Source organism: Hemicordylus capensis, chromosome 2 (genome assembly GCF_027244095.1).
Source record: "Hemicordylus capensis ecotype Gifberg chromosome 2, rHemCap1.1.pri, whole genome shotgun sequence".
Classification (NCBI taxonomy): domain Eukaryota; kingdom Metazoa; phylum Chordata; class Lepidosauria; order Squamata; family Cordylidae; genus Hemicordylus; species Hemicordylus capensis.
In genome coordinates, this window is record NC_069658.1 from 418,076,099 (window position 1) to 418,101,138 (window position 25,040).

The 25,040-nt window shown below is 46.6% G+C and overlaps 1 protein-coding gene and 1 long non-coding RNA gene across 14 annotated transcripts in view; one reads left to right on the forward strand and one right to left on the reverse strand.

The window, feature by feature from the left end:
• LOC128347391 (uncharacterized) overlaps window positions 1–25,040 on the forward strand; it is an 85,239-nt gene that overhangs the window by 9,522 nt on the left and 50,677 nt on the right. For all 3 annotated transcript variants that reach the window (XR_008317544.1, XR_008317545.1, XR_008317546.1), the window contains exon 2: window positions 15,622–15,859. This is a non-coding gene — a long non-coding RNA (uncharacterized LOC128347391). The remainder of the gene's footprint in view (window positions 1–15,621; window positions 15,860–25,040) is intronic.
• The window catches only part of ANKFN1 (ankyrin repeat and fibronectin type III domain containing 1), a 376,151-nt gene continuing 365,880 nt past the window's right edge, over window positions 14,770–25,040 (reverse strand). For all 11 annotated transcript variants that reach the window (XM_053301930.1, XM_053301921.1, XM_053301928.1 and 8 more), the window contains one exon: window positions 14,770–15,821. In XM_053301930.1, the coding sequence (XP_053157905.1) occupies window positions 15,028–15,821 (794 nt within the window). In that variant the 3' untranslated portion in view covers window positions 14,770–15,027. The remainder of the gene's footprint in view (window positions 15,822–25,040) is intronic.

The window sequence follows — 25,040 nt, forward strand, 5'->3', positions numbered from 1 at the left end:
GGTGGCCAAGACAATGTGTCCCAGCCTCCAAATATCCCACAATGCACTGTGTGACATGCATGGTGCATTGGGGGATTCCCCCAGGAGATGGGCGCTCTAGACATCCATGTCTGTGTCTGCTGGGGCTGAACTTAGCCCCAGCGAACACATGGTCCCAGAGCTCGGGTTAAGGGTTCACTCGAGTCTTTAACCGCAGCGAAGAGCTACAGTGCCACCCTTAGGGTGGGGCGACCAGGGCAATCACCCTGGGCCCCGCATTGGGACAGGTCCCACGCTGGAGCAGCCTGCCCTCCAAAATGCACCTTCCTCTGCCCACTGCCTGGCCAACCGACCGACCAACCTGTAGTTGCAGGAGCTGTACGCAGGCTTGCCTGCTAATGGAAGGGCTCCCTGCAGCCACTCTGCTTCAGCTCCCTCTCTGCCCCAACTCTCAGCTGTTTGGTGAGTGGGCAGGGCTTCCAGAGGCCTCTCTGCCATTGCAGGCCTCCCTGAAGCTCTCCCCGAGTCCCCAGTCCATGACCCTGCTGCCTGAAGCTCTCTAGCCTGGACTGGAGGCAGAGTCCACCAGAGCACTGTGGACACCCTCTGCCCTCCCTGCCCTGCAGCCCTGGGCTGTGCTAAGAGCCTGTGCCTTCCTCCTCCTCCTCTGAGCCAGCAATGGAAGGTATGAGATTCCCCCCTGCTCCAATTATTCCTTCTTCCTTGTATATTTATGGAATGACTGGGTATAGGGCTTTGATATTGGGCACAGACGTAGGGTAGAATGGGAGGTCTGATTTTTTAAAAATTATAAAACATCAAAAATATTTATAAAACATCAAGCCACCTATAAGTGGCTTGTTTCATGGCAGAAAATTACAAAATATTTTGGAACTCAAGCCCCCACCCCCAGACCACCACTCTACTCCCCATGTGAAGGCGTCTGCCCTTTGCCTTAATAAAAAAGGGTAAAAGCACCCTACTTTTTGTCCCACCCTTTGGATCACCTGGAATGACTGGGCATAGGGCTTTGATACTGAACACAGATGTAGGGCAGGGTGGGAAGGCGCTGAATATTGAATTTGAAATGGAATGGACGATTGTTTGATTTTTGATAATTTCCCCCTACTGCAGTAAAGCTGCCAGAAAGAGTTCTCTCCATCCGTAGAGTATGCCATGAAAGTGGGGCTAACTGTAAACAGCTGAATAAACTATTTTTAATTTTATTTTATTTGTAAATACACCATGCTCAAGTTGGTTTGCAATCCAGAATGTCTGAGTGAGAACTGTGAAGCAAGGAGCATGTGTTGTGCTAAGCTGGTCCAAAAACCTTACTCACTCACCAAGCTGGTCCAAAAACTTCACTCACATGATATACACAGTATGGCATCAGTCAGTATGATTTTGTAATCATATGAAATGTAAAGGCGGCCCCACACATGCTGATTTCCCCCGGACCCTCACCCCCCCAGGGACGGCCCTGATGAACCAGGTTGAAAAGCTGGGCTAGGTGGTGCTGGCCTGCTCGGATTGGGCCTGATCCTGGTAGTTCTCATGCGCAGCGTCACACAGGTTGGGCTTCCCTAGCTTGGATTAGGTTGCGCGTGAGAACAGCCTCATCATCTTTCATAGTAAATGTCTAATTGTGATTTAGGATAGTACAATCTAAAACTAGTGTTCAGTAATTCTGATTAATGTTCAGTTGTGTGGGAGCAAAGAACTAAGTAGGAGGGAGAAGAGACTGTGTGGGTGACAGGAGCTGAGTTGACAGGCAGCTTTTTCTCCTGCCATCTTCAAATGCTGGTTATGAAAGCTGGGTAGGACGGCACTGTCCTAGTCAGCTCCTGTCTCCCACACACTCACTTCTCTTTCCTCCTACCTAGTAGTTTGCTCTCACACAACCAAAAATTGGGATTGTGCACAGTTCCCAAACCTGTCCTACCCAGTTTTTTTGGTTGTGTGACCAGGCTTTGTGTTTTTCTAAATAAGGTAGCCCAGCCTGAGCTCATCAGCTGAACCTGAGGGTATCTTCTCGGGTGCAGACAAGTAGCTCTCAGCCAGAGCCCCTGATGAGGACAGTTCAGGTTGGTTCTGTTTTCTTCACCGTGAATGGATATGAGCCAGAGATGAGTGCTGAGGTTTGGGCCTTGCCAAATTTGACAAGCCTACTACCAAAGAAAACCACATGGCTCTGTGGTCGCCAGGAGTCGGCACAACTTTACCTTTACTCTTGACATGCATGGTTTGGAACTGGGTGAAGCTTGAATCTTAAGGATTCCTGGGGAAAGCATGTGATGGGAGGTCAGGGTTCAGAAAGTGCTGATAGGGCTTAAGAAAGGACACCAGCACCGCTCTTGATAAATGAGGCAACGCCCCGCCCCCGCTCCATCTTGTGCTGGCACCTGAATTTCGGTGCTCGACTTGGCCCCAAAAGATTGAAATCCTGCTATTAGAATGTCACTTGGATGACTTCATGGCTAGCTAGAGGAAAGTTTGACAATCCAGAGGCTGCACTTCAGTGAGGGTCTCTTGAGAGTCTGTGTCTTGGCCTAGTAGCTACAGCATAGAAGCTTGAGTGACTGGTGTGTGTAGGAGCAGGGTTGTTGATTCAGAGTTAAGGAAGAGAAGGACCAGAATGGCAAAATGGAGATTATCAACGGATTCAGATGTTAAAAGACCACACCGCTGTGGCCGTGTACAGTGGCATGGAGGGGAGGAAGTCCTGTCCCACTGCATCAATCAGCAGCACACCCACCGCAACACTCATGCGGACAGCGGGGCTTGTCTGAAGAGAGAAGAGCCCTACTCAGTATGGCAGCTGCTTCTGTGATTGTGAGGCTGGATCTATCCAACCTCACAATCACCAAAGTGCCCGCCATCACACTTAGGGCTCTTCCCTCTCCCCACAAGCCCAGTTCACTCATTGACATGATTGACATGACAGGGATTGACTCCTCCCCACCCATTTCCACCACGATACATGGCTACAGTAGTGCAATTTTGTAATGTCTCACTCAGGCTCATGAGCTGAGTCAATAGGTATTAAACTGTGTTCCAGGGGATACTGGAATTCCTTGGAGGGTTATCAGGGCTTCCCTGAAAGACAACTGTCCCACCACTGATGGCTTCCTGAAAATATGCAAATTTCCTGAAATATGGCTTCCTGAAATATGCAGCTGCAGAGGAAGTTTGCACGTATTCTGAAGCACTGTGGCCCTCATACTGCACAATACAATGTACATGTTGTGACATTGTGAGCACATAGTTGCACTACTGCAGTAACTGCACAAAACACATTTGCACAAGAGTAATCCCAGTGGAAATGCAGGCTCTCAGTGTTGCTTTGCAGAGTATGTGGACCAGTCTTAGTTCTTACAAGGCCCAACCACTCTTCCACGAGAGTGGGGGCATTTTCTAGAGTGTGGCATCCTCTTTGCAACTTCCAAGGTTCCATGGTAGGGGTGTGCGAATCAACTCAGTTTGAGCCAGGCCAGCTTGATGGTTTTGGGGTCGAAATGGACCAGCCTTGGCCAGTCTGCGTTCGAACTGAACTGGTTTGGAGCTCTACTGGTATAGGGGAATCCAGTGAGGATTCTCCTTTACCAGTAAAGGAGCAGACAGAGGGGCTTCTCTAAACTTAAGAGGGGGCAGGAGGGGAGTGATTTAGTACTTACCAGTCCTGGGATGCAGTGGCTTCCCACCCCCACTGCGCCCCAGTAGTCTGGGCCAGTGGCACCTGGTTTGGGCCACTGCACATGCGTGGGGGCCATTTTAGTAACCTCCACATATGCACAGAGGCCATTCGCATGACCATGCAATTGACCTCTGTGCATGTGCCGAGGTAACTAAAATGGCCCCTGCATGTGCACAGAGGCCTGAACCGGGCTGCCGCCAGCCCAGGCTACTCTGGGAGAGGCTGGCGGCAGTCGGGGGGAGATGTCCCCGGCTACCACCAGGACTGGTAAGTACTAAATCACCCCCCCTCCCACTCCCTCTAGGTTTAGAAGCCCCTCTGCCTGCCTCTTTAGTGGTAAAGGGGAACCCTTACCAGATTCCCCTTTAGAGCTCTGAAGTGGCTCGAGCGTTTGCCGGTGCCAAAACCAAAGTGGCCTGGCCGGTTTTGTGTACATCCCTACTCCATGGCTAAGGCATAGGAGTGCCTTGACAGACAAGTCAGTTTGGGCAGGGTTCCCTGAAGATCAAAAGTCTGAAAAAAACCCACTGTTCTTAGGCAGTGAAGTGTGTGCAGTGAAATGTGTATGGCTGGGTGAACCATCCCTGTATGGTTGACTCAGCCATATGCATTTTATTGTGTTGCCCCGGAAGAGCTGAGGCCAGTTTCTGAACATGCCTGGAAATGCGTTTAACCACCAGCTCTGCTTCCGTAGACATATTGTGGGGAGGGGCAGTTTCTCAGACACTCCGATACATTCCTTTGCCTGTTGGTTCCCCCAACCCAACTGCGTGCATGTTCCTCATGAGGCAGGACACCCTGCCCCCATGCATCAGACTTCCCTGTGTGAATCAAGGCTCACGTGCAAATGTGCATGCCATCCTCTGTGTTTCCCTTAACTTCAGTGGACTCCTGGGAGACTTATTTGACCAATTTATGCTCATGGAGTCTAATTTGAAACCAGACTCTTTAGAAAGAAACACAAGTTATAGGAAGCATGCAAGTAAAATGATTTATATCTTCACATGCATGTTTTTTTTAAAAGAATTTTTTATTTGAAGACAAAATTAAAAATTAAATTAAGGTTTCTAAGGAAAGGCAACATACTACCTAGGAAAAGACAACACATTTGAATCGGAAAACAGAAACGTTCAGCAGCTGTTGTTATCAGAAGAGCAAGTCACAAACATGCTAATACAAGCTGGCCCATTTTGCAGTAGTTGGTTTCCCCCACCTCTCCAGTTGGTTTTAAAAGCATTTCAGTGTACGACACAGAGGCAGTTAGAAAAACAGTGCAATCCTTCCTTCACAACGGACATGACAATTCTGAAAAGAGTTGTGGAAGTTTCAAATGCTCATCTTGATTTCTTCTTGGGCAAAGAAGGAACCATAAGCGCCAATCAGCAAAAACAAACCAACTAATCAGACCCCCAGAATGCTTCATGGTCCATGCAGAATGCACCAAAGCCAGTACAACCACATGCACACATAATAGGATCCCCCCCCCTCTTTTTTGTGGCATGGCTTTGGGGGTAGATTACCATTAGATTGCCATGAATGGTTTAGTTATTCATTTTTGCTTACATGCAACAAAACTGTCTTGTCATCTCTGGAAAGTAAAAAGGAAGGACAAATGATTTTGTTAGAATGCTTTTGGCATTTTCTCAAGACTCTTTGGCTGCCTTTTGGTAAAATCCATCCCAGTGTATCAAAGCAACCAAATGTTTTTAAAAGTTCTTTGCAGTGGTTCAAAGCCTACATTCCACACACTCTATTTGCCTGGGAGACTTACAATGTTGCAAGGTGACTTCAGCATGGAAATGTGTTACCATATATATACTGGCATGCAAACCTCCAGCTCCACAACAAGAGAGAAATTAAATTATGCAACACTTGTCTCATGGCCCATTTCATGTCATGTGCTGTAATTTAGACCTTGGGTCCTGTGCTCTTGACCCTTTCAGTCCACAGCAGCCATGTTTTCAGGGAGCTCAGGCAAGATGGTTCTGTGACAGCTAATGACACACAAGGGATTCAGCCTGGGTCAGGTCTGAGGTGTGTCACTGCAATCAGTAGTGGGCCCACTCCAGCTGTACCTAGAGGCCACTAATCCCCCATGATTTCTAGCAGCCCTGGGTGCAGATGTGCAGCTCATCAAAAGATGCATCCTGCAAGTTCAGTAGGACTCAGCTAAGTATAGGAACGCAGGTAGGGATCGGCTTCCAGATACGCATAATTGGCAACATGCATAGAAAGATGTTTATGCTTTTGGAAGGCTGCTTCCCTGGGCCCAACCATTTTCCTGGATAAAGGTGAGTACTTTTTCAGTAATTCAAAAAGTAATACAAAAAGCTAGCCCAAATTTTAGTCAGTGCATGTTGTCAGCTGTCATAGAACTGCTTCATCACAGTCCAGGGCAACTGAAAGTTTGTGTCACCTGATCCTTTTGTCACTGCAGTATCACCCTCTGGCCATCTGCTGTGATGCAGCTGCAGTGCAGCGCAGAACAGGTCAGTAGCTCCTTCATTTGGCAAGCTGCCAGTGTTATGGAGTGTAAGGTGCCTTGGACCCTGCTGCTGATGTTCCTGAAATGGAGACGCCTAACATCTTGCATGCTTCTTGCACTGAGTCCATCCTCCAATAAAGCCCAAGAAGCCAATAAGGGATGCACAGCTTCCTGGTGGATGTCTGGACTGGGGCCACATATCACCTATTGCTGGATCAAGGCAAAAATGTTCTTCAGTACTTTGATTTGCAAAACATCTAGTCAACAAACCTACAGCTTTTTCTTTTTTTGGTGTTAGGTTTCTGCACAAGTATATATGGTAACATGCTCCTCAATTTTTCAAATATAGCACTGAAGCAAATCCTATGAAAATGAACAGGATTTACAAAGGTGAAGTGATTCTGAAAATCAGATCCATACTTTGTGTTTCTTTAAACTATGGAGAGAAAAATAATTTAAAAATGCCATTTAAACAAGAATTAAAATAGCATTTCATGTCTTCAAAATTTCAAAAGGACTCCCTGTCCATGATATCTTGCTAGACATAACATAATATTCAATTAAAAAAAAACAAAAAACAACCCTTCATGGCTATGAATACAATTCACTCAAATAGATCTAATATTTCTTAAGCGATCAAATTGTTCTTCAAAATACTATTTCATATATTTGAATTATCAAAAATACATGTCGAAAATTAGATTCATTTCATATTTTATGCAAGAGCCAGTCCTCTTCCCAAAACACACGAGTGAAGAGGCACATAAGATACAGCAGTATTTTAAAACATATATTTTTAGAGACATATACATGAAAATATTTTTTGGGAGGCAAAATCCCGAGGACACTTAACATAGTCTTCATTGTGCATCTGTGTATGTACAGAGTTTTTAAGCACACAAAATTGTGCATTTTAATGTACCCAAGCTGAAACTTTTAAACAAAGACTCAGTTGCATGGATAGCAACAAGTTACAATAAGGATCAGAACAGGGACAACCAATAAACAGCCAAATTGCTATGTACAAACAAGGCCAGTTGGCATTAGACAGGGCCAGCCCAAGACATTTTGTCCCCTGCCCAAGCGGCTGTGCCACACACTCCAAGAGTTGTGTCCCAGCTTTCTCTGGGGCATTGCAAAGGAATTGTGGGTGCACTTCTTGGATGTCATGCTGATTCAGTGGCAACTCTAAAAATATTGCCCCCACACGCAACTCTTTGGGCAGCTTTTGCAGTCAAGCTGGCCCTGCCATTGAATGTCTTGTCTCAGACATCACTTACATTTTTTTTTGCTTTCTGAGGGAGAGAAGCATCCATAAATTCTGTCCTTTTGTCAGAAGATGGTTGTGTTCTATCAAGCATGCTGCCCATTGCCTACACCACAAATCTGAAGGGAAAATAGCATCATGTGGTTCTCATTTTCACATTCTAGGCTGGACAGCCAAAACTCTTGTTAGAGCCTCAGGAGTGGGAAACCAATGTAGCAAATCCAAGGGTGTAGCTATTATTGAGCAGATGGGTTCAAAGAACCTGGGCCCCCCAGCTCCTAAGGGCCCCCCAGCTCTGCCACTCCCTATTTTCTTCATTATCTCCATCACTCCAAGGGGCCGCCGGGGAGAGGGGCAAACACGGCCCCCCTGTCCCCTAGCTATGCCCCTGAGCAAACCACTCCAATTTAAGTGGGGCAGAGGGGAAGAAAGTGAAATATACTCTTCCTTCTTGTGCCTAAGTTATCTCTGGGAATGTACTGATCCCCTGGTAGTTGCATGGCAGACTGTGGGAGTCAGCAAGGGTATATACTTTTGGAGGATGCCGTACATGTCCTGGAAAATGCCGAGTGACATCTTCTGGAATAAAGGACTTGGTCATTGCTTCCAAAGTCCATCAGAGATCTAGAACCATATGGAAGAAACCATCTCCCATAATGTACCATGGTAGCAGCTCAGGATCACTCTACTGATGTACACTCTTAATGGGTAAACCTGAGACTACTCTTGTCTATCCAGCCTCTCCTCTTGGATTCAAATAAATGCACCAAAACCAGATCTCAATCCTATCAAAATGGGGAAGGCTAAGGCTTAGTAATAGGCTACTATCCTTCAGCAGCACGAGATGTTTGTTTCAAAGCTCATTAAAGTCCACGAAAGACCATCCCAGTGTCAGCCTAAACACTGTCTGGCAATCGTTATGTTCAGCTTCTGCCCAGAACAAATGTGATCCAGGACATATTTTCCTGATATTTTCTCTTGAAACACCATGCAGTATCCTGTCTTGGAGTAAGCGTGCAATGACCAACACAAGGAGAATCCAACCCTTGATAGAATTCGCTGCTGTAATCACGCAAGCATAAAAACGCCAGTTCTAAAAATATACTTTGCTGATGGGAAAGTTCGACATCTCAGAGAAACTCTGAATCAAGAATTTCAGAAGTAGCTTCCAAGCTGAGAAGGTCTCCCCCCCAAAAAACAACAACACACTATGTCCTTGTTGGTACGGCTGCCCTGGATATTATAGGTCTGTCTGACTGTCTATCTCCCTACTTACTTCTCTATATACACTATACACATTACATAACAGTCATGAGCCATGTGTTTAAAAAGAGTTGACCAGCAACTTGTATTTTCTTTTTTCTTTTTGGTAACACATGGAACAGAAAGATGCACCATTTCTTTAAAAAAACAACAAAACAAAACTCTAAATACCATAAGCATAAACGCTCAGGATAAAACATTTCATTCTCTATAGACATGAAACTCCTCTCCCCCTCTCTACCACTTCAAGTCTTTCATTGGCTCCATTTAAAAATATTTACACTTCAGCAATGAAGTAGTAATTTATAGCTTTCTGTGTGGGTGCCCTTGCTGTATGCAGGCATGCAAGATTCAACCATTAATGAATGTGGAACAGTTAATTCAGAAGGCAAACACAGGAGAGAGGTGTTTTTTAACAGGACAATGTTTGGGCTAGGTTTTCAGTTAAGTGGCCAAAGCCAGCCATGAATGCAAGCCTTGCGAGTTATATGCAAAATGAATTCATTTTTATTCTCAAAATTAATTTGGGAGCTAAACAGGGGTGGCCTAAGACTTTGGGGTGCCTGAGGCAGGGCACCCAATGCCACTCCTGTCCATTCTCCCCCTGCTGGCTTCCTCCATCTCACCTGCCAGGCACTCGACCACTCTCCTCTCCTCTCCTGCTCCATCCCTCACTCTCTTTTGATATCCAGTGCACTGAGGAGGAAAATGGGGTGGCTCATTGTACACTGCCATTGAACCAGGCAGAGCGGGGAAGCTGAAGTGGTGATGGAGGGCAGAGGGACAGGTGTGGCCGAGTGGGGGGGAGCAGTTGTGGCAGGTAGCTGCCACCCCCTTGCACACTGATAACCTGCTGCCTGAGGCAACTGTTTCAGTTTGCCTTGTTATGCAGTTGGCTGTGACTCCTAAAGTCAAGAGTCAGCAACTTATAGCTGTTTCAGTGAAGCCAAAATAGCCTTGATTTTAACCACCCCAGTTCCCTTCATTTGAGTGTAATTAATGCTGCTTAGAATTTAACTGCTTGTGGACTGAATTGCAGAACAGCTTGGAAGCAGGGGCGTAGCAAGGTTGGAGTGGGCCCAGAGAGAAGATTTCAAAATGGGCCTCCCCGCTCACTGAAGCTCAGCTCATGAAGTAAAGAAATCTTAAATGAGAAAGACATGCTGTTCTGGTAGCTCCAGGTCTTAACACTCACATCAGTTTCGGAGGATGAATACAACTGAAGGAAGCCTGGGTGGGTGCGCGGCTGGGGGAGTCAGTCATGTGACTTGCCTCTGGGAGGCCCCCCAAGGCAGTGGGCCCCCAAACTACTGTCTCCCCTTGCCCTATTATAGTTACGCCCCTGCTTGGAAGTACCCATTTACCGCTGCTAGAGCTGAAACAAATTTGTAAGGTTTGGGGCTGTTAGGGATGTGTGGGACTGGTTCCATGCGGACCTGGTTCAATTCAAACCAGGCTGGTTCGACCAGTTCAAACTTGAACTGCCCCAGCTCCCCCAAAAGGGGTGCCAGTCTGAGTTCCTACCAAACCGACCCCGGTTCAAATGGAACTGGTTCGGAACTGATTCGGCAGTTCGAGGGGTATTCTTAGGGAATCCCCCAGCTGCAATTAGAAGTACTTTAAAGGCAGCGTTCTTCCTTTTGCTTATAAAGGGGAATCCTCACTGGATTCCCCTTTACAAGCACACCCCTCAAACCGAACTGGTTACAAACCAGTCTGACCTGGATTGGCCGTCGAACTGAACCGGAAACTGGCTTAACTCGAACTGTCTTGCAGATCGGTGGTCCAGTTTGAATTCGGCTCAAATTCAAACCAAACCACTGGAATTGGTACCATGCACTCTCCTATGGGGCATGCATTTCAAACCAGGGCTTTCACAGCCAGGCTTTGGCACCTTACCTCATTCATCACCACTGTTTTGATTCCAAGGTAGTTTTCCTCCTCCCTTGCTTCCACACAATCACTTCTACCCAGGTTTTCCTCCTACCTTGCTTCCACACAACTGAAAATTGAGAGCACAAACAACTCCCAAACCCAGGTAGAGCACAGTTTTTGATTGTAAGAATGACCTCATTAAATATCAAACCTTATCGGCTATCAAAATGCTATCACGTGAATTGCCATCACTTGTCCGATATCAAATACTATTTAGTATCCACTGGCAGATATAAAAGATTGAAGTCAAATGTCAGAGGATGTCAGCGATATTGAGGATATTCACAGGACCGTTCAGGCAGACAGGTGAGTGGGGGGGGGAGGGACAGGGACGGCTTCAAAACCTTCCCTTCCCCATAGACGATCCCTCAAAGGTTGCTGGGAGTACAGACATGCTCCCAGATGAGCAGCACTGCACCAGGCAGCACAGAGCTTTGGAGGCCAGTATGACACATCCAGCCTCCAGATATCCCACAATCCACCATGCGCTGAGTGTGTTGCACTGGGGAATTCCCGCAGGGGATGGGCACTCTAGACGCCTGTCTCTGCATCTCCTCAGGCTGCATGCTGCCTGAGGAGACACATGACCACGGAGCCCGGGTTAAAGGAGAGGTCGCTACCTTAACCCGGACTAGCAGTTGGACTAAAAAGCCGGGTCAGGCAGTACTGAAGTATTTTGGATATCCAGCAAATCTGTAAACATCCAGCAAATGAAATAATATTCAGCAATGAAATCTGAAGTGGAGAATTTCTGGCAGTGGCAGCAAATTTATTTCAGCTCTAGCAGTCACCATCACACTACAAAATGGATGTTTTCTAATGACCTGGGGTTAACCAAGAAATTAAGCCTGCAGAACATTACCTTTTGCTGTGGATTGACATTCTCTGCACTAAATCAAAAAGCTTCATTGAATTGGGATAACGGAAGTGTATGTTCACTCCTCCCACTATAGACTCTGACAAAGAAGGTTTGTAGGTTTTGGTAGGGCTTTAAAAACCAACAAAACCTATTTGACCAAAAATGACAGTGGGACAAAAGAAATTAGTATACGACAATCAATTATGTTTGTAAGATAACACAATTCTATTCTTTTGTTGAGAACTTTAACATCTTCATAGTGGGATGGGCAGAGTAACATGTTTTTTGTGTTGATTTGGGTTAAAGGGTCACACTTCCAGCTTGTCTTTATCAGGGAAAGTTAATTTTTAAATGCCAGCATTATAATTGTCAGATTGATTTACTCTATTTTCAATTTAGTGAATTAAAATTAATTTCATCTTTCAGTTAATCTCATAGATTGTTTCACAATCCAAAATACGTAATAATACATTCTATATGTCCAATTCTACAGGAAAAAATGGCATGGCCCTGTTCACTCTAAGGTCGTGATAGATACACGACCCTGTATGTGGGGTGGGGGAGGCAGGGGGGAGGCAGGATTGCACCAACCTTCCCCCCAGATGATCCTGTTTGTTGCTTTGACCGTGTGGCTCGTGCACCCACATGAGAGGAGTTGCCAGGAGCCACACGGCCACCTGGAAGCCAGGGAAATGAAGCCCCGCCTCCAGAAACCCCTCAGTTCACCATGCAAGGAGGGTGGCGCATTGGAGGATTTCCCCACTGCTGGGTGCTCTAGGCACTCGGATCTGTGTTTTCTTGGGCTGCAGGCAGATGCACGGCCAGGATCAGAGGCAGAAAGGTACACTCACACCCTTCTACCTTGGTAACAGCTTTGGACTGAACTTGACTTACCTGGTGGGGCAGAACTGGGATCAGGCCTGATCCCAGCTCTCCCCACAAGCAGCCCTACCCAGGCAGGGCTGCTCATGTGAACAGCCTCAACGTCATTTGAGTTGTATGTGGGTTCACATGAGAGCTGATGTAGATGAGCATTTGTATGAGTTTGTGAAGTTGTCTGTGTAGATGTGGGTTCACATGAGATTATTCAGAAAAGTTAGATGTTTGGGACCCTCAGTTTTTACAAGCATAAATTTTCAGAATGGCCTCAGCCAGAATGCCACAGCAAACATCAATCCTCATCCTTACTCCAGCATGCATATAAGCAAATTATACCTCCCATTCTGCATGTTTTATGTGGCTACCTCTCATTGCCTAGTTTTGAGAAACAAAGGAAAAGGTATCAAGCTTCCTACAAATAGGACGGCCAACTCCTGACCCAGAGGCCATACCTGTACTACAGACCTGTACTTGTTTTATGTCACTTGAACTGTAACGGTGCTCTGTCATGGAATCATGGGAATTGTAGTTTAATAAGGGTGTGGAGAATTCTTTCTCAGAGCTCCCTCTCATGCAACTGCAGTGGGGATAGTTGTTGAACCAGTTGAATTCTAATATGCCTAGAGTGAGTTCTGTTTTAAGAACTGTATGGCAGAGAGAAGCTGCATGCGAAAAACTGTTTTCAGCCATGTAAATATTAAAAAAACAGGGATGATTCAAAATGGTGGAGTACGTCATGTAGAATTCCATCACCCCACAAAAGTAGCCCCATGTTTGTGATTTTTCCACAAAGGCTGTTTTTGTGGGTGGGGTGGGGTCTGATTTTTTCCATCGGTGAGCACTGAAGAGAAGTTACCCCACCCAGCACATATCCAGGCTGCATGCACATCCCGCCCCCTCAGTACAAACGGAAAGAGCCAGTGCTGCCTTGTACCAAGCATGCAAATGATTCAGTACCCCATTGTGAATCTGTTTGCAGTCCCAGTTGGCCGCAACTTGGCTGCCACTTTCTTTTTCACACCTATCTTCTTTCTAGAAACACTGGCAATGTCATGTAGCCAATGACCTATGTGATGATGTTGCTGAGGGCAAATGAAACTAATTCTGAGTTATAACAATGCTTCCTGAATCTACATTGTTCTCACCCTGAATTAGCTTTGTTTGGCTTTTGTGCTATAATGGCTTAACTAAATCTGCTTGGCTATGAGACAGTGGACTGGGTCTCACGATCTGTGAGACCCGGTTTGGGGCGGTGAGTGGGAAGAGCGGCCTAAACCTGCTCTCCCTGCTCACGACCAGGCAGGCAGCCCTGGGCGGCCGCATTGGCCGTCCACATGGTTGCCGGCTCCGTGATGGAGCCGGCGGGGTCTGGGGATCACGGGGGCCACGCGGCCCCCGGAAGCCCCAGTATGCCCTGCATGAGTGCACAGGGCAAACTGGGGGGACCCCTGGAGCCGGGAGGCAGCTTTTCACCTCCCAGTCAGGGGTCTACTCACGAGTAGCCGCGGCGTGGAGCCGCGCCGCGGCTACTCACGAGCAGATAGCCCATGTTTGCGGAGCACTCGCTCTGCAAACCCAGGCTAAGGGCAGGGGTTCTCGAGTGGGTTACCTGCTCTAGAACCACTGGGCTCACAGCCAAGCACGGTGGTTCTGACGATCGACTAAAATCGGGCTAGGCTTTCCTAGCCCGATTTTTGTGATCGTCAGAATAGCCCCAGTGAAGCTATTTTCACGATCCTTGGAATAAGCAGGCTAAGGGAGCTTAGCCCACTTTCCAGGGATCATGGGAACCACCGGGCTCGCAGGCGAGCCTGGTGCTCCCATGGCGGCTAGCCAGCCTAACTACCCCTCCCCTGAGACGAGGTTAACGGAGTGAGCGCTCCATAAACCACATCTTTTTGCTCGTGTGTTGCTGCAGCACATGGTGACACATGAGTAGACCCCTGACCAGGAGGCTGCAAGCAGCCTCCTGGCCTCGGGGGTCTCTCCAGTATGCCCCACGCTCTTGCACGGGGCATCCTGGAACTTTTGGGGGATACGTGAACTCTGATCCCCACTGCCCCTGCCAACGGTACCAGCAGTCGTGTGGGCGGCTGATCTGGGCCAGCCACCCTACTTCAGAAATGGTTGTGCAAACATGAAAATTTGCAGAAGACACACTCCTTTGAATTCTTCACCCAAGAAAACCATGATTAAGAACTGATCTTTAGTTGATCAGTTCAACTAGACAGAAACTGGGACCTTCGGATCAGGGGCGTAACTATAATAGGGCAAGGGGAGACAGTTGTCTGGGGGCCCACTGCCTTGGGGGGCCCCCCAGAGGCAAGTCACATCACTGACTCCCCCCAGCCGCACACCCGGTGGGGCTTCCTTCAGTTGTATTCATCCTCTGAAACTGATGTGGGTGTTAAGACCTGGAGCTACAAGAACAGCACATCTTTCTCTAGTACCATTAAATGACTTGCATCATCCACAATTTACAAAACCTTTGCTGAGCTTCGGGGGTGGGGGCATTTTAAAATCTTGTCTCTGGGCCCACTCCAACTTTGCTACGCCCCTGCTTTGGATGCAATGACTGCTTTGGGGGAAAATACTTCCTTTGCAATAATTATGATCATATATTGAAGGCAGGATTGAGGAGCTATGCCCCTGTGCACCATGTGTCTTTAAAGATTGCTACTGAATATTTCGGTGATGCTGGAACCAGACTGATCTTCTGGAACTCTTCCCTGTCCTGTGGGACTGTGCAAGTCCTCATGTTCCACTGGCTGGGTGCTCAGCGCCCAGGATTTTACATCTTCATTGGGCAGCGTGGTCTTGTAAGGCTCAACGTATATCCTGCGGATGCTCGGCCTCAACTCCTGGTATTTGCCTTTCCCTTCTTCTGGTAGGCTTGAAGCATGAGGTAAGAAAGTGCTGCGTGGACAATCAATGGAGATGCTTATCTGTTCTCCAGAGGTAGGCTCTTGCGAGAACTCCATGGCTCGGGTGAGATGTGGTGTGTACACACCCTCAGAGAGGGAGATCGACTGGGACTCGCTATGTACGCGCAGCCAACGGTGGTGTCGACTGAAGTAACTGTAGTGCTGATGTTTCCCATGCTTTTTCTTGCCTAAGAAGCTCAAGGGTTGCCTCAAGCTGCCGGTCTTTTCTGTGCCTTTGGGGGAAAGCCCTCCAATTGATAAGCTTTGCATATACTCTGTAGACTGGTCAATGTCGATCTCTAAGGTGCCTCCTCTTGGATTTTGTTTCGGAGTCAGGCAAGGTTTGATGTCGTGGACCTGGAGGACATCTGGCGCACTGCCACTCAGACAACTAACCGCCTGCTGGGATATGTCCTGTGAGGATGAATAAACCAAATCCAGCTCTCTGGGACTCAGTGCATCACTCGAGTCATAGTCACTGTCAGTTGGAAGGAACACTTCAGAGCAACCTTCTTCATCTGAGTATGGCTGGGAATCTGCAAGTGGAAGGAGAAAACTGGTTAACAACTGACAGGTAGGTTGCAAGTCAAAGATGAGTGCTGCACTATCTCCCATATGAATACAAGCCCTGAAATAAAAACTGTCCCTTTTCATTCATCATTGGGAGTGCATTGCCCATTATATTAGGGAGTTGGGAATGTAAGCCTGTACCCTTTGTTGGTAAATTATAAAACTCTGACAATGTATGAGAAATCATGAGCCTGGTAAAAGTCAGAGTGGATGGCAGTTGCATTAGGTGCAGCATCAGATCGTCCCAAAATCGTCCAAATTGTATTTTGGAGGGAAACAGGAACGGTGCAATGACAGTTTATTGGAGGGTAGATCCCAACGCGTTTTGAGTGAAAACTCTTCTTCAGGGGACTACAACATGTAAAAGGTAACAACGAAGGAGTAATTATAAAAAGAACTATTAAAAGGTAGAATTTTAAAAAGCCATAATTATGACCTTGTAAAAAGGGAATAAGATGAACCTCAAGTGCAAAGACAAGAGGCTGTAATAAATACTTTCTTTTATAGAAACTAACAAGTTAGAACAGTACAGCAAAGATATGTAAACTAACTGAACCACGGTTATGATAAATAGCATCTTGCAAACAAAACTAACAAGTTCAAACAAAAATATTTGAACTAACTAAGCCACAGAAATAGCTTCTCACATACAAACTGGCAGCTTTAAACAATGTAGCAAAAATCCTCAAGCTAACTAAACCAAGATGAATGGAGTGACTAGCCTACATTCAAAATAAAAAAATATTAAAATATCACCTTGACTCAAATAGACTGTTATTGAAAAATAAAAACAAGAACTACAAAAGAGTAAAGCACGAAAAATAACTCACAGTGGTTTACAAGGCACAGTATTCAACTTCTAAGCAGCTTACTTATTCAGTAAAGAAGAAATCCTCATAATTGAGTCAAGCTGATGTTTTAATTTATTTTATTTTATTTTGTATATGGGCTAGTCACCCCATAAGGCTGTTCTCACAACTAGCCTGACCCAGCCTGGGGCAGCCCAGCCAGGGTTATGCTGGTCGTAAGAAGCGGAGGGATCCTCATGGATCTCCCCGCTCCCCACCCACCTAACCCTCTTAAGAAACCCAGCTGTTAGCCAAGGCTAAGGGTGTGCTTGCACAGTTACTCTGGCTAGCCGGTATCATGTGTCTCCTCAGGCTGAGTTCTGTCTGAGGAGACACAGAGACGGGCGCATAGAGTGCCCTTCTGACGGGAGAATCCCCAATGCAATGCACGTGTCACGAGTTGCATTGTAGGATATCCAGAGACCGGAACAAGAAGTTCCAGCCCTGGATCCCTCTGCCTTGCTCTGTGCCTCACAGAGCTGCACAGAGCATGGCTACCCATGTGGGCCTGCGGGAGGCATGCTGAAGATGGAAGGTTTGGTCGTCAGTGGGGAAAGTAGGTTAAGAGCAGCCTTTCCCCCCGCACCCTCCCAGTCCACCCCTGGCGATTGTGAGAATTGCCTCCATGTGTTGTATTCATCTTGGTTTCGTCAGTTGGAGGATTTTAGCTACATTATTTAAACTTGTCAGTTTGTATGAGAGGAGCTATCTATCTATATAATACACTAAGGTCATATGTGGCAAGCCCCACCCCCGCTGTTGCCAATGAAAATGCGGGGGCGGGGCTTGCACATACAACTTTCATCTGAGGAAGGAATGGCAGTGGAGATGGCGAAGACAGGGCATGGCACTAGTGGAGGAGGGAGGTGCAAAAGCTCCTTCCATGGGCCTGCATTTTGGGGCTCTCTGAGAGAGCCTCAAACTGACTCTGAAAAAGCCCCCAAATGGGCCATAAATGGCCCAACCTGTCATTTGGGCGGCAAGCGGGCTCACAGAAGGAGCTTTCATTGCCATTTCCACTGCCAGTGCCCCATCGTCGCCCATCCTTTCTGTTGCCATGGGGTGGCTTAAGGTGGTGGTGGGGGAAGTGGGGCAAGGGGGCCGAATTGGCCGGTGAGGGGCCAGGAAGGAGGTTTCACCACCTCCGCTTGCAGGGACTGGCTGGAGTGAGGGGAAGGTGACGCAAGGAGCTGGGTCGGCGGTGGAGGGTGGGGAGACAGGGAGAACTAGGACGCAGATGCTCTGCCAGCTAGTTTATTATAATCTGTGGTTTAGTTTGTTTAAATATTTTTGTTTGAATTTGTTAGTTTTGTTTTTTAGTTATTTAGTTATTTTTACCCCTGCTAACTGGGCAAAGAGGCACCTTTTTAACGTGGAGATTCTCTTTATAGAGCAGGGGGAGAGTAACTGGCCCTATCCACCCCCCAGCACAGTACCTCCAGTGACTGTTGCTGGTATCTATCTTACATTTCCTTTCAGACTGTGAGCCCTTTGGGGACAGGGAGCCATCTTATTTATTTATTATTTCTCTGTTATGAAATAACTTTGAAAACCCCTGGTGGCGCAGTGGTAAAACTGCTGCCCTGTAACCAGAAGGTTACAAGTTCGATCCTGACCAGGGGCTCAAGGTTGACTCAGCCTTCCATCCTTCTGAGGTCGGTAAAATGAGTACCCAGAATGTTGGGGGCAATATGCTGAAATCATTGTAAACCGCTTAGAGAGCTCCGGCTATAGAGCGGTATATAAATGTAAGTGCTATTGCTATTGCTAAGTGCTAAAACATTTGTTGAAAAGCAATATATAAATATTTGTTGTTGTTGTACTGTATTAACTTGTTAGTTTCTTTATAAGAAATTATATTACAGCCTCTTGTCTTTGCACTTAAGGTTCATTTCTTGTCCCCTATTTACAAGGTCATAATTATGTTTTGTTTTTATCTACCTTTTAATAGTTCTTTTTATACACACTCCTTCATTGGTATATTTTACATGTTGTAGTCCCCTGAAGAAGAGTTTTAACTTGAAACGTATCGGGATCTACTCTTCAATAAAGAGTTTCTACACTGTTCTTGTTTCCTTCCTACCTACCTATTTTCCTCCTGTGTGCTTCTTCCAAATTGTATTTTGACCATTTCATATTCCTATTGAATTATTTTCTGTATAAATTTTTCCATCTGTGTTTATTTAATGTTATGTTAGGATTTATTTAGTCATATTAGTAAAGCGATGCAGCAAGTCCCTGCCTAGACCTTTTGGGGTGAATTTGGGGACAGGGTAAGGTTTCCCGGAACTGCCTCCGCTTACGCTTGAAAAGTGTTTGCTTCTTATTTCATGGCCTTGGCAGCAACGGCCCTCAATACTGATTGGCATCACGGTGCTCTGCCCCCTTTCACTCCCTGAAAATAATTGAAATTAGTCAATTTCCCCAACTTAAGGGGAAAGTAAAAATGGGGGTGGTAGCGAAATTGTGGGAGCGTGGGTGGGTCATTTCAATTCAGCCTTGTTGTTTATGGAATATGCACAGGATGTTACTCTGTTCTGTACTAATTGTTTACAATTAAGTTGTAATAGTCCATGGCTAAAAAACCAGCAATAAATATTACGGATGTGCAGAATGCTTCGCTGACAAAACGTGTCAACTTGAAATGGGCTGTTTCGAGTGTTTAAAGCTCAAAACAGAACACCCTTTAAATAAAGGGCCTGTTTCAGGCTCATGGCAGAACAACCCCGTTTTGATGTTCCAAGTGCCATTTTGGAGACCTGTTTTCCCCCTTGCTGATTGATTTTCTGGCATTGGCTTCTGACTGGCTTACAATCTCCTTACTTCTTGGCTGGCTTGTCAGCATACAAATCAAGTATTGTCAGGGGCAACTGTGCCCCCATTGGCTGGGGGAAAGGAGGAGGGAGAGGGAACACAAAAGGAGGGAATTTCAAATTAAAAATTTTTTTCAAAAGGACTGGGAGGCAGAGAGAGAGAGAGAGAGAGAGAGAGAGAGAGAGAGAGAGAGAGAGAGAGCCCTGATAGTGTGCTTCTCTTGAAGAGGAGGCTATATCAGGACAGGAGGAAAGAATATTTGATTTTGTGGTTTTCTTTTCTTAGCACTGAGTATAATATACTGTGCAATTGCTGCTATAACTCTGGTTTTGCAGAATCTCAGATTGGCAAAGGCAGAACTTGGAAGTCTGTCTTGAACCTTTCTTGAGTTGTGGTTCGTTTTGTTTGTGAGATAATGTTGTGGTGAGAAATGAACAGTGGCAGCTCTCTCTCTCTCTGTGTGCAATATTTCTTAGTGATTGTTGATTAGCTCCATGTCTGGCCTTGAGATGCAGGCTGCATTCACACGTGACACAAAACCACAGTTAAACGGGGCAGGGGTTTGAAATTGTGAGCATCCAAATGCTTGCAACCATGGTTTTGCAGCAAAGCAACCTGAGGTTTGCATCGTCAAATTTCAACTTGAACCTTCAGTATCTAGTGAGTTTCACCACCATAACTTGAGGTTTTTCGCGGCAGCATTATGTCTGAAAGTGGGTGCCGCCACAACCACGGTTTTGTGCAGTTTCTGGAAGTGTAAGCATAGAGAAGGCAGCACAGACCCACCCAGGATCTCACCCACTGCATGCATGCAGCGCATCTCGCTGGCTGCCTCTCTGAGCGTTTGCCCCACCTCCTGTCTCCGATCTAACATAGCAGTTGCCCGGCAACAGGGATACCACCATGTCCCATCCCAAGCTTGTCAGCCTGTCAAATGGCAAAGTCACACAGGGGTCAAAGTCACCCTCTTCCCCCTCTGTCCCTTGTTGCTCCCCTCCTGCCAATCAGGAGAGAAAGGGGACAAGATGGCAAGACGGGCACTACCTGATCTGCTTTCTGAAAATGAAGCAACAAAGATGTATGTCCACAAGCACATGCACTCGAGGTGGCAACTTAAGCAGGACAACCCCATTAGAGCGCTGGGGTGGCAACATATGGCAGGGCGGCGATACCTGGGGTCAGATTTAAAGGGTAGCCGCAACCAGGACTTCTTGAATGGCTCTGCTCTATTCTTTGCACAATGGGAAAGACAATGTAAGGCCACAGGGATACCCCTTCAGAACTCATGAAGAGAACTGTCTGTGGGGACAGGGGTGTCGAGCTGAATCGCTAATAATGTGCGTTGAAATCCCCTTCTCCCATGGACTGCTCTTTCATGAGAGTGTCAGGCCATGGAGACACGCATGAGAGCTGGATGGCAGGTTGCTCTGTACAAGCAAGCCATGGGGATGGGTACCCCAAATAGCTTGGCGACTGCCACAAAAAAGCTGTCAAAGAGTGCCCTCTACCAGCCCGTCCACCTGTTTGAAACTGCCCAGAGAACTTGCATTTTGGGCCATATAAAAATATGCTAAATAAATAAATAAATAAATAATAAGTTAAATAAAATGGCCTTCCATTAAGCTATCACCGAGATATTTGCACAGTACCTTTCTCTGTATTTCTTGGGGAACAGGTATCAGTAAGAGTCCCACAAGTGTGTTTGTGGTTTACAGAGATTTCAGACAACAAAAGGTATTTGTTCTAAGACCCATGGAGCATACAGTCTAAAGGTTTATCACACAGGTATTCTTATTAGGGAACTGTGATTGGCTACAACTTCCTGTTGTGAGAATTATAATTGGCAAAACTAGAAAACTGTGCACACAACCATGAACTCTGGCATTGGGGAGGGCTGGTGGGAGGCAGGTTCCTACCTGCCTCCCCAGAAACGATCCTGCCGCTCCTTGTCCCTCACACGCCCACATGAGTGCTGGGGTAGTGAGCGGCAGAGCTGGGATCCAGAGGAGGAAGTCCTCCCACAATGCACTGTGTGAGGGGCATGGTGCATTTGGGGATTTCTCTGCTGCCAGACACTCCTTCTGCCCAGTGCTATGGATGCTCAGGCCGCAAACAGCCTGAGCATCCACACAACCGGAGTGGGGTGGGTGGGTGGTGAGGTCAGAGAGCATGCATGTGCCCTTCAACCTCACTTTTATACCTACTAGAAAAACCCAGGCTACCAAGCTGAGGCGCACCAGGATCAGTCCCAATTCCGTCGCTTCACACGAACAGGTCTACCCATGTAAGGCTGTGCTAGCCCTGATAGACCTGGTTGTGTGAACTGGAAACTGTTGTTGGATTTGTGTGAATCCATACATTATAGGAGACACTGCATCTTCTTGACATGCTGCAAGATCCTGGTTATTAGGAACAAAGGAACATAGGAAGCTGCCTTATACCAAGTCAGACCATTGGTCCATCTAGCTCAGTATTGTCTATACAGACTGGCAATGTCTACTCCAAGGTTGCAGGCAAGAGTCTCTCTCAGCCCTATCTGGAGATGCCAGAAAAGGAACTTAGAATATTCTGTATGCAAGTGTGCAGATGTTCTTCCCAGAGCAGCCCCAGCCCTTAGGGGTAATATCTTACAGTGCTCATATGTAGCCTCCCATTCAAAAGCAAACTCGGGTGGACCCTGCTTAGGAAAGGGGATAATTCATGCTTACTACCACAAAACTAGCTAGGGTGTGAATGTGTGGGGGATTTCAACAATCACCCCTTCCCCTAGAAGCCATATGTGATACCCAAAGATATGTCCCTGAGGGCTATGTAACCCTCAGGGACATATTTGGGAGGAGCTCAGAAAACTTTTTGGGGAAGGAGAGATCATCTAAATTTGCCCCCACCACTGAGCCAGCAGTGGAGGTGTGTTAGTTGGATTTTTCAGAAACACTGGTGTTTCTCTCATTTCACTGGTGCTTCACTAGTCAGGATGTCAGCCAGCATGTCTAATACAGGTTACTTGCACTTCTATCCTTTTCCATCATAACTTACGCATGACCTGATGCTGTTACACTGTTATTGATGTATGCTGGTTATTGATCCTGGTTAAATGTGGGTTAACCACAGCAGTTTGACCAGGATTGCCCAGAAATTCTGGGTTCTCACAACCGGCTCCATAGGGCTCTGCGGTTCTGGTTAATTCTTTAACCAGCATCGCCATGAATGTGTGAACATAGCGTACTACTATTTTTGTATTCTTCTACTTGCTCAAGTGGTGGGAAGCTCAGAGCAATCTTTATAAGAGTTTATTTTGCGGAGGAGAATGCTGATAATTTTCTTCATAGAGATAAGAAGTATCTGGTATTTTGTTTTGCCTGTATGAACCAAACTGATTCCAGTGACAAAGGGCTTGCCAAGAGATAATTCAGCTCCAGTAGCTACCACCTGGCCTTTATTGTGGTTTTCTGGTATTGGAGGGTAAGCCAATTAGCTCCCCTTTCTGCTATATCCAGACTACTGTGAATGAGCCCCAAATATGTTGCACTACATCCTGTTGGAACAAGTTTGAACATGTCTCTCCCTGTGTTCCATATGTGGTTGCCAAGACACTATCTTGGGTAATCTTTAACGTTTAAGGTAGTCAGAGGATTATTAGAATGGGCTGTTACTGTACATATATCCTTTGTGGATATTCAATAGTTTCCAGCAGATAAACTATCCAGGTTTACCTAGCTAAAGCACTTGAATGTCAAATTTTGAAGTAAAACAAAGGGTTCAAAACAAGAACTTGCATTTCGAACTTGACATTTTGTATTCAGCATCTCAGTGACAAAACTGGAAGTTGAAGGAAATTTTGAATATTTACTAATATTGCTTTCAGTTCTAACCTAGGATAAATAATATCAATTGCTGCTTCTATGAGGTAAATAAAAGCAGATGATAGCACCCACTGAATTGTTTTATGGTGGCTTTATCCCTGGTAGTGGCTGACAGACTGCACAAAGTTCTGTGCACATTGCAATGGAACAGAAACACAGTTGCACAAGAGCATTCTTTGCACAAATGCAAGCACTGTGTGAATGGAGTTGCGTGATAGATGGCCACTGGAAATAATGGCCATCCATTGCACAACTCCACTTGCACAATTTTTGCATTTGTGCAAAGAGTGCAACTGCGCATGTGTTCCATTGCAACATGCACAAAACCTTGTGCAGTATGTCAGCCACCAAAGCTAGAATAGCTAAACCCCATTATAACTTGGATTTATCAGTAATTTCTGTGTTACTGAGCCAAACAGAGGTGTAGGTAGTCTCCAGAAGAACCCCCGTTTTGTTACAACATTTGTTTACAAATATACAGGCTATATGTTAGGAAACACATAGGCAGTGTTATTCCTAAAGCAACCTCAAATGAATCCTCCCAAAGTGCTTTTTATGCATGGACTTAAAGAAGGCTAAAAAGAGGACGAAGAGAATGATGCCAGCTGTTTGATTCAGCATCTTCAGTTTTGCTGCTAGCAGCATTAAATCGTTGCTGCTGGGCTGCAGCACTTTCAGAGTTGGTAGGATGCAGAGCCTCTTGGCAAGGGCCTGGTGGCGGGGGGAATCCAGCAGGCACATCACATCACAGCCAGGCAGGCCAGATCAAGCTGCTGCCCAAACAAAGCTGGACTCTTAAAGTGCTACCAAGTCAAGAACCAATGGATTGCCTGAGGCAGTGATGACAATATGGAGTCCAGGAGGACATCATAGGCATGGGACTTTTTTTGTATGGGGCATTATATAAATGTATTGATTGATTGATTGATTGATTAATTAATTAATTAATTAGCTTTCCATTTTGTAGCCCTCAGTGGCTCACATGGGCCAGCAGAGCACAGACTTGAAGGTTCCTGGCTCTAGCCTTGGTTGTTTCTAACAGCAAACATACTATTAGGGCAGGGAGCTGTCCCTGGGTGGCCGGATCAGCCACCCACACGACTACCGGCCTCGTAGGGGCCGGCAGGGATCGGGGGGCTGCCTGGCCCCTGGAGGTCCCAGAATGCCCCACGCGAGTGCACAAGGCATCCTGGGGAGACTGCCGAGGCTGGGAGGCTTGTGTTAGCCTCCTGGTTGGGGGTCTCTTCATGAGTTGCCATAGTGTGCAGTCGTGCCGTGGCGTCTCACGATCAGACGAATGGGGTTAGTAGTGCTGTGCCCGGACCAGTCCGGAGGCCATTCTGTAGGCCTCCGGACCGGTCCGGGGACGGGCGGTTCGGAAGGATATGGGTGGGGGGTTCCATTAAGGGCGGGGTAGGGTTTACTTACCCCTCCCGCCACTTTCCAACTCTGGCGGCTGTATTTACTATTGCAATCGGGGAGGCAGGATACCTCCCTGCCGCCCCTTTCCCTGCTTGACTGCAAAAAGCCCTGCCCTTAATGGAACCCCCCACCCCAGTGCCGGACCGCAGCTCCACGGTTCCGTGTACACCCCTAGGGGTTAGCAGAGCGCTTGCACTGCTAACCTCGTTTAAGGGAAGGGGTACTTACTGCGGTTTGC